The following is a 12,651-nucleotide window of genomic DNA, read 5'->3' as shown; positions in this document are numbered from 1 at the left end:
ACCTCCTTACCCCATGCCTAATTTTGCAAATGATGCTCAGAGGGGAGAGATGAGTGTCCTAAGCTCTCCATGGGCAGTATTGGAGGTTCAAGCTTGAAGCAGGGGCCTCCCAGCCAGCCCTTACCTCAAGAACTCTGTCCAGGAGGCCCCCACCCCCCACAGGGCTGATAAGGAATCTTCTTCCTGGCAGGCCACTAGCTGGGGAATTGCTCTGGGCGGAGAGCCAGGCCCTGGGGCAGGGAATCCGGGCTGCCCCCAGAACCAGCATGAGCAGGGTTGCTTTCTGGATAGCAAGAGGCTCCCAAAGAAGGCAAGCCCACAGCCCAGGCCCATCCCTCCTCGTGAAGGAGAATAGCCTTACCACACGCAGAGCTGTTGCCGATCCAGTGGGGATAGATAACTCAGGGCTCATCTGTTCGTCGCCACCTTCAAGGGGAGCTGGCAAGAATCACATCCTGCACTTTTCTAAGGAAAAAGATCCAGAGATTCTTGGAGCCAGAGCTGTGGTTGGCGGCACATCCCCTTGGCCTGGTCTTGACCCCAAACAAAAAGCCCTACCCCTCTCCCAGCTGACCCAAGGTCATTGGTCTAGGAGGCCCCAGAACACTAGCAGTGTGTGACGGTAGTGGGTATGTGCTGAGGCTGAGCCATTCCTGTGCCCCTCTGTACCCAGCCTTCTCCCTGACACCCATGCCATGTTCCAGAGAAGAGCAGGCAATAAGTGAGGGAGTAGGGGAAGGAGAGAAGGAAGGAAGGAAGGAAGGAAGGAAGGAAGGAAGGAAGGAAGGAAGGAAGGAAGGAAATGAGGCAGGCAGGCAGTCATCATTTAATCTCTTACCCTTCTCTCTTCCTCCTCCACCTCCTCCTCCCCCTCATTTTCTCCTCTTCTTTCTCTTATTCCTCCTTTCCCTTCCCTCCTCCTCCTCTAAGGAGCCAGGCTTGGGGATGGACAGACAGACAGCAAGAACCATATCCTCCACACATGTGCTTCTGTTACAGCCTGGGCATTGGCACTGACCTTCAAAAGAAGACTGTCATGGAAGACAAGCTCATTTGGAGAAATTAGCAAATCCAAAAAGTGTGACCAAAAACCTAAATTTCTTTTCTTGCTAAGAGAGAGTAAGACAGCCAGCTGATGGGGTCCATGTTGAAACCATGCCTAATTTTGCAAATGATGCTCAGAGGGGAGCATCTTTCTCACCCTTGGCCACAATTCCATCCAGCATCTTCAGGGACAGACACCTGTGTTTGTTCTGGGCATTATGGGGACATGGGTGGGCGGGCAGAGGTTAGAATTGCACACACTAAGCAGGGTTTTCTATCACAGACTTAAGAGGTAGGTACCAGAATCCCCATTTTACAGATGCAGTTGAGTCCCTGGCCCAAGGTCACAGAACAAGTAGTTTTCATGTCTGCTGGTGACTGAAAAGGAGGTTCCCCAAAGTCTGAGGGCTTGGCCCAGGGCCACTTAAAGACTCCAGCACTTGAGATCTGCCAAGCCTGCCTTATAAGCCCAAAGGCCGGGTGGCCGTCTCGGGTACTGGGCCGGGCCTTGTAGGGAGACAAAACCCTGCTGCCAAGCACTCGGCCCCAGGATGGCCTCCCCTGCCTGGCTAAATTTAGCGGCTCTGTGGTGCATGGAGGGGGCCGGTGCCCATCCTGGAGCCACTGCCCAGGTCTGGAGGCCAGCCTGAACCCTCAAAAGGGTGTGCACCAGGCTCTAGTTGCTCTCCTTGGCCACCCAGGTCCCAAGGGTCCCAACACCTTAGTCCAACTCTCATGCCGTCAGGCCTGCCTGGCTGTCCTGGGTTCCACAGTTCCAAGCAGCCTCTCAAACAGCACTGAGCAGAGACCTGGGGCAGCCTAACAGACTATCAAGGGGAGGCAGCAGGAAGGCACTCATCTATGTGGAGGCCTGGGGCACAGCTGTGGCCCCCAGGGTTGGCTTCTCCCCATTGTTGGGACTTGTACAGCTGCTCCCCTTACTATGTGTGGGCCATGACCAGGCTGGGAGCCATCTTGCCCAGTGTTCAAGGACCCTGTTTGTTCTCCATCCCTCAGGGCTATTATCCCTTGGGTCCCAGACTCTTCGAGTTGCTGAAAGAAAGGAGCCCCTGGGGCTGGCTGAGGTCTCCTCCACTTCACTCAGGAGTCTCCATCTCCTCCCCAGCTCCACTGGACGCCCCAGCACCCCCATGCGGGACACACACTAACCTGCCTCTCCAGCTCCTATCTTTTAATTTATTCATGTATTTTAAATCAAATTAGGTAGCGGTATAATTCACATATAATAAAATGTACCCATTTTAGACACAGGGTTTGATGAGCTCTGACAAATGCGTGGAGCTCCCTCTCCCCATCCCTGCAATACATCATTTCTAGAAGGTTCCCTCCTGCCCCTTTGCAGTCAATCTTTCCCAAGCACCCAGGCCAAGGCAGTCACAGATCTGCTTTGTCACTGCAGATTTGTTCTGTCTTTTCTAGAACTTTGTAGAAGTGGAGTGGAATCATATAGGATGAGCTCTTTTTTTTTTTTTTTTTTTTTTTGGCTTATATTTACTCAACAGTGATTTTAAGTTTCCTTCCTGCTATTAATCTATCGGTAATTTGTTTCCTTTTGCTGTTGAGGAGTACTCTGTTGTGTGGACATATCACAGGTGAACTTTTGGGCCCTATAATGAGAAAAGATGTGACAGACACCCAAGCCAGGTCTTCAGGGACACGTGTCTTCCTTTCTCTTCCCTGTCTCTGGGTTTCTCCCCCATTTCTCCTAACACAGCTCCAACATGGTCTCTTGCTCCACTGTGAGGGGTGGAGGATGGGGGGCCTGGGGAGCATGAAGTCCTGGTCTCTGGAGGGGCAGAGGAACCCACGGGCATTTTGGCAGCTGCCAGAGAGGAGTGTGCCAGGGCTTGCCCTGGAATTCCCTCCTGGGTGAGCAGCTGCGAGGTAAGGAAACCTCTCTGTTTACCTTGGCCGCCCTGTCTTGGCCTGCGGACTCCATGCTGTGGGCCGGATAGAGCTGGACTTGAGCAGGCCTGGGTGGGGGTGGAGGCAATGTAGACTTGACTATGGAGCCCCAGAGGCTTCTGGGAAGGTTGTAACTGGCACAACAAAAGTCCCCTCAGCCTGACTTAGCCCCACACCCTGTGTGCCAGCCACAATGGTCAGGTCCTCAGAAGGCCTTGGGCAATACATTGCCTTTCTGGGCCTTGGTTTCCTCAGAGTTCAAATCCTCAGAGTCCAAATGGAGTCATAACACCTCTTGGCTCATCTCACAGGCCTGCTGAAGACCCTGGGAGATGAGGAGTATGAAAAAGGTTTTGTGTCCGAGAGGTCCTATAGATGGCCCTTGTGGAAAGACTTCTTTGACCCATCCTGTCTCACTCCCTGGGAAAAAACCCTAGAAGCCCCTAAAGGCAGGTCTGTCTTTTCCAGTCATGGACATGCAGCCTCTGCAACTGCATTAGGCCTATGCTCAGAAACAGAAAGTTCTGGCACTTGGCGTAATATTCTGATGTCACTGTAATTCTTCATTTTTGAACAAGGGGATCCATGTTTGCATTTTGTGACGGGCCCTGCAAATTGTATAGTGGGTCCTGCCTCTGGTCTCATTGGCAGGGCCTGAGTGTCCTTCCCAGGTGAGCTGAGGATTAGATACCAAACCTTAGTGATATGTCCTCCCTCCAGATCAAAGAAACAACGGACATGGCTAGTCCCTTTGGAGAGCCCTGATCCCAGAAAGGCAAGGCCACTTGGGCAGGTTAGGTCATCTGAAGCAGCCACAGAGGCCTCAGGGTCCTGTGATCTGGGGGAAGCCTTGGGGAGATGGGAAACACATTTGAACAAGGCTTAGCACCATAGATGAATGGGATCCTAAGGATTGAAGGGAGGGAAACAGAGCAAAAGAGTCATGGGACTTTTCAGGGAATATCACAGACCTACAAAACTGCCAGGGATGAGGGAGCCTCTATGATGTGCAAGAGGCTCTCAATATTCAGGTTCCAGACCTAACCCTGCCTCAGGGCTTTGGTGACATGCTGGAGTGACATGTAGATCATAACAATCTTAAAAGGCCTTTGAATGTGTTCAAACTGTCAAGTGCTGTCCACAGGAGAAGCAAGTGTGAAGATTCGCCACAACCTCCATCTGTCATGAGATGTGGTTTTGGAATTCAGTGCCTCTCCAAAGCCTTGTCTTGGAAGAGACAACTTCTGGCTGATGCAGGAGCTTCAGACCTTTGCTTTGCTGAGGGATGGAGCGGTGGACCCCAGGGCCCACACTCCAGAAAACAGACACTGGCCACCCTCCACTGCCCCAGGCACACCACTTTTATTTCTCTACCAGGCAGCATGTCAGCAGGTGGGTACAGGGCCCTGCCCCTGCCAGAGCACCCCCAACTCGTTTCTCTCAGGGCCCTTCCAGAAACTGCAAGAGGGTGGGAGGAAGCTTGAGGGAAGGGGCCACAGAATGAGGAGACCATTAAACTATGAGGCAGGCGGAGGGGGGAAATTCTGGGGACCAGGACAGGGATGTGAGTCTTGATTTACATGTAAAATCATCACTTGGTACACTCTCAAGAAGGGGAGAAGACATATAGACAGTTCTTTACTTGCTATTTTCTGCTATGCCTAGCTAGTTTTTGCCAAAGGAACAAAAGCTGAGTAAGAGGAAATTCCTGTCAATCAAACTGCTGTCTTCCTACCATCTGACAGGAGACCCACAGAGAGATGCATTCTTCCAGTGAGAAGCGGGAAGAGGGGGTAAGTGCCCTTGGGAGATAGCCATCCTTAGTGACATCTTTTTGGCTCATGGATGCGTGTGTATGGAGGGAATGGGCAAAAAGTGAGGCCAAGGGTCCAGGAGACTCAGCATCAGCCAGCTATGCAGAGACAGCTGCACACCAGACAGGATGGGACAGTATAGTGGTCAGGGACCTAAGGACATCTGGGGGTCTCAGGCACTAGGGACATGGATAGCAAATCTGACCTCTGCTTGGTGGACCAGGCACCACCCAGTCATTTGCTGAGGACAGGGAAACCTGAGTTTGGAAAGGGAGCTGAGCTGAGGCAGGCAGCCCAGTGTCTCCCCCAGGCAAAGAGGGTTCTGCCTCGCCCCTCCTCCCTGCCCCTTGTGTTCCTTTCTCTCTGACGTTTCAACCCCCTGGGGCCTGCACATATAAACAGAAACAGACTCCAGCTCTCAGGAGCCAACTTGGTGGAGGCCTCCCGCCTCGCTGTATACAGCTGGGCCCAGATGGCCCCCTCCGATACCCCTCCGTGGAGCTGATCAGGTTCCAGACCAGGCACTGACTGACAGGTCAGAGCCGGTGTTCTCCATCAGTGCAGAGGCACGGGTCACCAAGTAGAGGCCCAGCCTCCATGCAAGGGGTGCAGGCTCCAGTATGTGCTGGTAGATATGAAGGTTCCGGGGACTCTGCAGCTCCAGATCTACCGCCAGCTCTGGCTTCCCGCAGCCCCCCTCCCAGGCTCAGCTCCTGGGCCAGAGTTTCAGCAAGGGATCTTCCCAGGAGAGTTCAAGAGACGTGAACTACACAGCCCCCCCAGGTCAGATGGCAGTGGGGACAGGGACCCCAGGACTGGACCTGGGTGTGACCGTTCTGGCCTCAGGACTGTTGCGTGTCCATCAGGGCCCAGTGGGCAGGTGGGTGAGCATGGTGGCAGGGGTGGGAGTGGGACAAATGCTTGGGCACCATCAGTCTGAGGTACACACTGGAGACTCTGCTCTGATCCCTGCATTCACTTCTGATCCTTTATTTCTGGAAGAAAAACCAGAGATCATGTTAAGATACATGTGTGAAAGTACACATCCAGCCCAGCGCCTCCCAGCTCCTTCCTGGGCCCCTTCCACTCTCCATTTCTCTGGAGACAGTGCCACCCCCGCCACCTCCCCACCCCCTCCCCACAGTCTTCCTTCCTCAGGATCCTGGTCTAGCCTCAGTCTGTCAGCTCTCCTCAGCTGCATCCCTAAGAATCCATCTGCGGCCTGGACATCTTCCCCTGGGGTCCCCCCAGGCCTCCTGCACTGCACATACTCTGTTAATGCCCCCAACCACTCAGTGAAAGGTCCTCATGTTTTGTAGTCTGGGGAACCCCCTACTCTCATTGAGATTTAGAAGTGGGGGTCATCCTTGTATCCTCCCCATCACACATACCTCAGCTGGATTTCGATTAAATCCCTGAGTTATAAGTCTTCCTCTACTATATGTCACCAGGGCCTGAAGACCTCAAGCCCTGTCCCAGTCCCCAGCCCTGTCTCCCCTCACCATCCACTTCCAGCCACAGGCAACCAGCAAAAGTCCAAAGCAGCCCATTCCCTTTCATGGCTCCCCACTGTCCCCAGAATAAAGTCCAAGCCTATCTTGTACTCAGGACTCTCCCAGATCTGTCCCCACTTGGCCTCTCCATCCTTCCTTCCTCATAGCCCAGCACAGGCCTCCCCTGACAGTTGACCAGCCACACCTGGACAGAGCCAGGAGGTGGAACAAGAGGACCCCCATCCCAACACCCTCGAGCTGACCCTGCATCCACAATTCTCCCCAGTACACATCCTTCATAAATCATGGGGAAGCCACAGGCATCAAGCCTCAGCAAAACTTCCCTAAAAGGCCACTTGGCTGGCTTGGGAATGTAAAGGGTCCCCTCTCTCACCCCCACTCCATCGGCTTTAGGAGTCTCAAGGGACGGCAGCTGCCCGCCTGCATGCCCAGGGAAGAGCTGTCCAGGCTTCCAGCAAGCACATTCCTCTACCCCACCTCTAGAAGTGGCCTCAGGTACCCACCCTGGGTCCCTCCCCCCAGCCCCAAAGTCACTGCCCTTTCAAGTAAAATTTCAGGGGGACCACAGTTAACGTCTCTGGTTTAAGGTGGAGGGAAACCAGGTGTGGTAGTGTGCTTGTGATCTCAGTGACTTGGGAAGCTGAGGCAGGAGGATGGTGAGTTCAAAGCCATCCTCAGCAAATTAGCGAGGTCCTAAGCAACTCAGTGAGACCCTGCCTCTAAATAAAATATAAAAAAGGGGTGGGGATGTGGCTCAGTGGTTAAGTGCCCCTGGGTTCAATCCCTGGTACTGGGGGAAAAAAGAAAAAAAAAAAAGGTGGAGGAAAAGGTCTTGCTTGAGATCAGCTCCCTTCCCTGGTGCAGCTCAGCACCCCCAAGTCTCCCTGCTTACAGCCTTCCAGTCTCCCTCTACGTGTCTGCCATGGTTGCCACAGGCCCTTCTAAGCTTGCAACCCCTTTGTGGCTCCCCATTACCCTAAGGATAATGCTCAGGCCCTCACCATGACATTCAGGGATATTGCTGCCCTCTGGGCCTTACCTCTCTGCCCTGAACTCCAGGCACCAGCCCCATAAGACACACCCCCAGCCCCTGCCTCACCAGGTTGTCCTGTCCTTTTTAACCTCTGTTTTAAGCCTGAACCCCAGGCAGGCAGGAATAGCTCCCTCCTGCCCCCATCCTGGGCTCCCTCTCCCACTTCCACTGGGCCTAAGAACCCTCCTTTCCCAGCAGCCAATGCTAAAGAGCACCCATGACACGGCTCCTCATGACACTGGCTGAGGAATTTTATCCCTGGACAGAATTTTCTCATTTTTAAGTTTTCTCAAGAAAACTTGCTACACTCATCAGCAGCTGTAGCCACTGGGGAAATCTCTTGATGAGGACAAAGGAGCCATCCAAGTTGCCCGTGTCCCTGGGAGGCCTTGAAGGTGAGTTAGTGAGCTCAGGGTTGGCCAGAGGATTTTCCTAGTAGAACATCCCTGTGCTCTGGCCAGAGCCGGGATGCCTTGGGCCCCCATAGGTGTGGGACACATCTTCTCCTCAGCATCTCCCAGGGGTGTCCACAGAGGGTTGAGCTGGAAAGAATCACGTGTGTAGGGTAGGGAAAGTGGTCCAGTCCAGCTCCCAGATCCCTCTCAGGGACTCCAACAGACCCTGCTTTGGGTCCAGTCACTTTCCAGACAGACTTATAATAACAGGCCAGCTTCTCCAGAGTGAAGAGGCTGACTCATTTGGCCCTTTTTATTTTGTTGTTGTTTGGCCTTTTTATGGCACCCCGTGGGTGTGGAACTTGGGACCTTGTAGGTGCAACACACTCACTCTACCACTCAGCTACAACCCAAGTCTAGATCCTTCTTAAAAGGCAAATTATTTAGCTGGAAGTGATGGTGCATCCCTGTGATCCTAACAACTCAGAAGGTCAAGGCGGGAAGTCAAGGCAGGAGGATGGTGAGTTCAAAGCTAGCCTCAGCAACTTAGCGAGGCCCGAACAACTCAGCGAGACCCTGTTTCTAAATAAAATACAAAAAAAGGGCTGGAATGTGGCTCAGTGGTTAAATAGCCCTGGGTTCAGTCCCCGGTACCAAAAAAAAGAAGACAAATTATTTGTGGTGTCCAGCACACTGGCCAGCGGGGGGATGGAAGCCAATTGATTGCCTTGGTCCCTGTGGAATGATAAGCATGTGATTTATTTATAGCTCGTCTCACTTCCTTAAAGCAGGAACACATTCCTGCCAGAAGTAGCCCCCAAAGACCTAGTGCCCAGAGCAGGCCCCTCCCCTAGCCTGCTCCTCCATGTGGGGCCTCCCCACCTGACCCCTGTCATTCTGTCTTCCATTGCTGGATGAAGGCAGACCCTCCCCTTGCACCCACCCACAAGGTGACACCAAAGAAGCCAACCCGGTGTGGTCTGGGGTCCGGGAGCTGGTCAGCGGCTGCCTACTCCAGGCCTGTGAGACTGTCCCGAGAATGCCTGGATAAAGACAGGCCAGTGCAGAGGGGTCAGAGGCCAAGGCCAGAAGGAAGGCACAGTGTCCTGGCAGTGAGTGGGGTGGTGGTGAGTGAGGAGAGCAAGGCAGCGTGCCCCTCAGCAGTGTCCCCGTTGGCAGCCCTGTGAGCCCAACCAGACCCCTGCAACACAAAACCCCCCCACACACCTCATGTCACAGCCACTAAAACCCCTTCCTGTCCTCAAATTTGTGACCCAAGAAAACTTTCACCATACAGACAGGTAGGCTGGAGCTGGGACCATCTGAGTCACCCACACTGAGTGGCCATGGCAGCTCAAGAGCAGAGGCAGGCAGGGAGACAGGCTGGGGACGAGCAGGACAGAGGGCCTGGGGCCTTCTACTCACCGTCCATGTGATGCCGGGACAGGTACTTGAGGGCCTCATCAAGCAGGATGACAGGCAGAGATATCTGGAGCACCACCACCCACTGGTGCCCGCTCAGTGGGGTCACCTGGAAAATGAGCTGGTGGGGAGAAAAGAGGGATCTGGTTCAGGCTTGAGCCGGCCACCTACTTCATCCACCTGGACACCAATGGCCTCTCTGTGAGCACTTCTAAGACCCCCCTTGATGTCCCACCTGCAGGTCTTTGTCCACTCAGTCTCCTCTGTCAGGAGTGCTCTCCCCTCTCTCGCCCACAGGACTAAGCCCATCCATGCTCTGGAAAATCCTTGCGACTGCCTCCCACCTCAGTCTTGGGACACTCTTATCTGCAAGGGATCTCCACATCTGCCCCTTAGTCAGGGGGCTCCTTCTACTGCAGAGGGACCTGGGAAGGCCCAGTGCCCAGCCTAAGGCCCCTAACATCCAAAGACTGGTTCTTATCACTCCAGGAACCAAAGCGGGGGAGGAGGCAGTCTGGGCAACTCACGGGCAGGGGTGGCACCAGCAGGATGAGGAAGTGCAGGGCCATGGACATGGCCACGGCCGCCAGCAGCCAGGGATTCAGCCAGGGCGGCATCCGCAGCAGCGACTGGTTCTCCGAGACGCTGCCAAGGGCACGGGGTACTCACCTCAGGCCAGGGTGCAGGGGACCCTGCTGGGCCACCCCCATTCTAGCACACTCAGACTTCCCTTCACACCCCAGCCTTGGCCTCCTTTGTCCCCCAGGTCCCAATTCTAGCCTCACTGATTCTCAGAGCCCCTCCTGGGTACCCCCAGACCCTCAGCCCAGCTCCAGCCCTGTGCCCACCCACCTGTTGAGGGCATTGCACATCTCGATGGTCACAAGCACCGACAAGGCCATGGTAGTGGGGAAGCGGGACTCAAAGACCTCGCAGTTGATGCCCTCAAAGAGCGGGTTGTCCTCAGAGCACTTCAGGAAGTTCCTCTGAGGGCACAGGGCATGGTCAGGGAGGAGCGGGCAGGTAGACAGGAAAGCATCCCCCGATCCCTGCCCTCAGCCACACCTGAGGACAACAGGGGGCAGAGCACTCCCACAGGATGAACTCAGGGACCCCATGAGAGCTGCTTCTCAGTGGGGGGAACATGGGGCTACACTGTGCTGCAAGGAGACGCTGAGGAAGGAGGGCCACTGTCAGGGGCCTGTAGATCTGAGGCACAACAGCCGCATGAGGCTGGGGAGGACAACAGGGGCCTGCAGTTGGTGGGAGGGTCCAGGGTTTGCCCCAAGGCTCTGCAGGGTCCCCTGAGTCTCTCAGGTGCAGGAATTGACCAAGACCCGTGAATAAGTAAAAGCATGTGAAAACCAAACAACAAAATCATGGGTGAATGAAATTTCCCTTTAGAGTGTAGAAGACGAAGGCCACACAGGCCTTATTCACTGTTACTCTGATTCTGATTCTTTTTCCTCTCTTTTCTTTTTTTTGAGACAGGGTCCTGCTGCGTTGCCTAGGCTGGTCTTGAATTCATGGGTTCAGTGATCCTCCTGACTCAGCCTCCTGAGTAGCTGGGACCACAGGCATGGGCCACCATGCCCAGCTCTTTACTGCTATTAGGAAAAAGGTTTCAGCTGGGCGTGGTGGTGCATGTCGGTTCTCCCAATGACTCTGGAGGCTGAGGGTAGCCTCAGTAAATTAATGAGACCCTGTCTCAAAATAAAAAAATAAAAAAGGATGAGGATGTGGATCAGTGGTTAATCACCCCTGGTACCAAAAACAATGATGACAATGACAATCCTCTTCCTACTTCACTCCCTTTCTGCCACTGAAATTGAGCTCCAGCAGACTTGCTTTTTGCTTATGAGATGGGTCATGAATCATGGGTCATGAATCATGGGTGCAATTAACAAGAAACTGTCAGGGTGTGATAAAGGAAGTGGCCCTGGCCCCTGTAGCCTGGGGCAGTTTCCCTGCTGCTCATCTAATGAGATGAGATACTGAGGTGAGAACCTTCAGGAGAACTTCCATTGCATTCTCTTCCATGTCATGGGGATGGGTGTAAACGTTCAAAACCACCAGACAGATCAGTTCTATGATAACATAAATCTGCTTCTGGGAGAGCTTTGAAAATGGGGCGCTGTGCTGTGAAAATAATCCTCCAAGGGGAACTCATGAAGGGATGCACTGTCTGTCTACCTGTGCAGTGAGGGCAGCCCGTTTTTCCCCCACGGCACGAGTGGCAGTGGCCAAGGAAGCTCTGGGCACCTGCCTCTGTTCTCTCGTGCAGGAAGGAAAATTAGGAAACTATGGGTTGGCTAGTTCTTATTTTAACCAAGAGATAGAGAATCTTGTCTCTTTTTTTGAGAGGAATTGTTTCTCCCAAAGCCACACATCGGAGGCAAGGGTACTCGCTTTTATTTGGAGCTGATCATACAGCCAAGAAAATGTCCTGGACTTGGAACCTGGCTCTACCCACCCAGTGACCAAGAGGCCAAGAGAACCAAGTCTTCCTGTTAATTGTGCCACCACCATCAGACCCCACCCTCCCAGATCCTGACAACTTATGTGAACATGCAAAACAGGTACAGCCTTGAGCTGCACAGGGGGTAAAAATACCAGCAGGATCATACCTAGGTGTTTCAATAAATCCATTGGTATAAACACTGTCCATTCTGACCTCCTAGATGCTACCCAGTGAACCCAGGCCACACACACATTATACCCCAGGTCATGGCTCGCAGTGTGGATTCCTACATGGTTCATTGGAAGGTGCTCGGGCTGAATTGTCCGTTTCCTAAGCACATCAGGAATCCCTGTTCGAGCCCATTTCTACTGAAGCGACTGCTGTGTCTACTCCTTCCCTTTGCCTGTTTCTTCCTTGCCTTACCCTGTAAGGCGCTTTGGGTTTGACTAACTTAATGAACACCCATGGCTCTTACTGTGTACCCGGTGTCATTCTAAGCACTTTATAAGTATTAACCCAGTTAACCCTCTCAATAGCCCTATGAGGTAGGAACTATTATTACCCATTTGCAGATGAGGTACAGAGAGGTTAAGCAGTCTGCCCAGGCTCACAGAGCTAGCATGTAGTGACCTAGGGTGTGAACCTGGCAACTGTGATCCAGGCTCCATGCCTCCTGCTCTGTGGCCTCTTAGCTGCTTCCTCTGGGCAACTTTGGGCTTTAGACTCCTCTTGAAACCCAACAACTGGAGCTGAAAGTTCTCCCTTAGGTCTAGACTTGACCACTTCTGAGTCCCACAACCACCTGTCTTTTCTCTGCTGAATGTGAATACCTATTTCCATGGCTCTCATTCCCCACCCCCATCCCCCAACTAAATTCTGCAGGAACTGCTTTCTCATCACTGCCAAAGGCTTATTAGTTTGTGCAGGGCACACAGTGGATGCTTAATAGCCATTTCCTGGTCAAGCAGCTAATTGAGAAAAGGGATGAGCTCCAACTATTGAGAGGGCAATGCAGAGCCAACGGGCACTGATTGATGGAGGG

At 53.3% G+C, this 12,651-nt stretch overlaps 1 protein-coding gene across 4 annotated transcripts in view; it reads right to left on the bottom strand.

Moving 5' to 3' along the window:
• Positions 1 to 4,322: 4,322 nt before the first annotated feature.
• Positions 4,323 to 12,651, bottom strand: part of Atp2a3 (ATPase sarcoplasmic/endoplasmic reticulum Ca2+ transporting 3) — a 32,930-nt gene continuing 24,601 nt past the window's right edge. For 2 of the 4 annotated variants that reach the window (XM_077110502.1, XM_077110505.1), the window contains 5 exons: positions 10,001 to 10,134; positions 9,676 to 9,793; positions 9,152 to 9,269; positions 8,670 to 8,769; positions 4,323 to 5,779 (listed from right to left, as the gene is read on the bottom strand). In XM_077110502.1, coding sequence (XP_076966617.1) covers positions 5,716 to 5,779; positions 8,670 to 8,769; positions 9,152 to 9,269; positions 9,676 to 9,793; positions 10,001 to 10,134 — 534 coding nt within the window. In that variant the 3' untranslated portion in view covers positions 4,323 to 5,715. The remainder of the gene's footprint in view (positions 5,780 to 8,669; positions 8,770 to 9,151; positions 9,270 to 9,675; positions 9,794 to 10,000; positions 10,135 to 12,651) is intronic. The other 2 variants (XM_077110503.1, XM_077110504.1) reach the window with 2 other exon arrangements.

Source organism: Callospermophilus lateralis, chromosome 11, assembly GCF_048772815.1.
Source record: "Callospermophilus lateralis isolate mCalLat2 chromosome 11, mCalLat2.hap1, whole genome shotgun sequence".
NCBI lineage: Eukaryota > Metazoa > Chordata > Mammalia > Rodentia > Sciuridae > Callospermophilus > Callospermophilus lateralis.
This window is presented reverse-complemented; position numbering and strand designations above follow the sequence as displayed.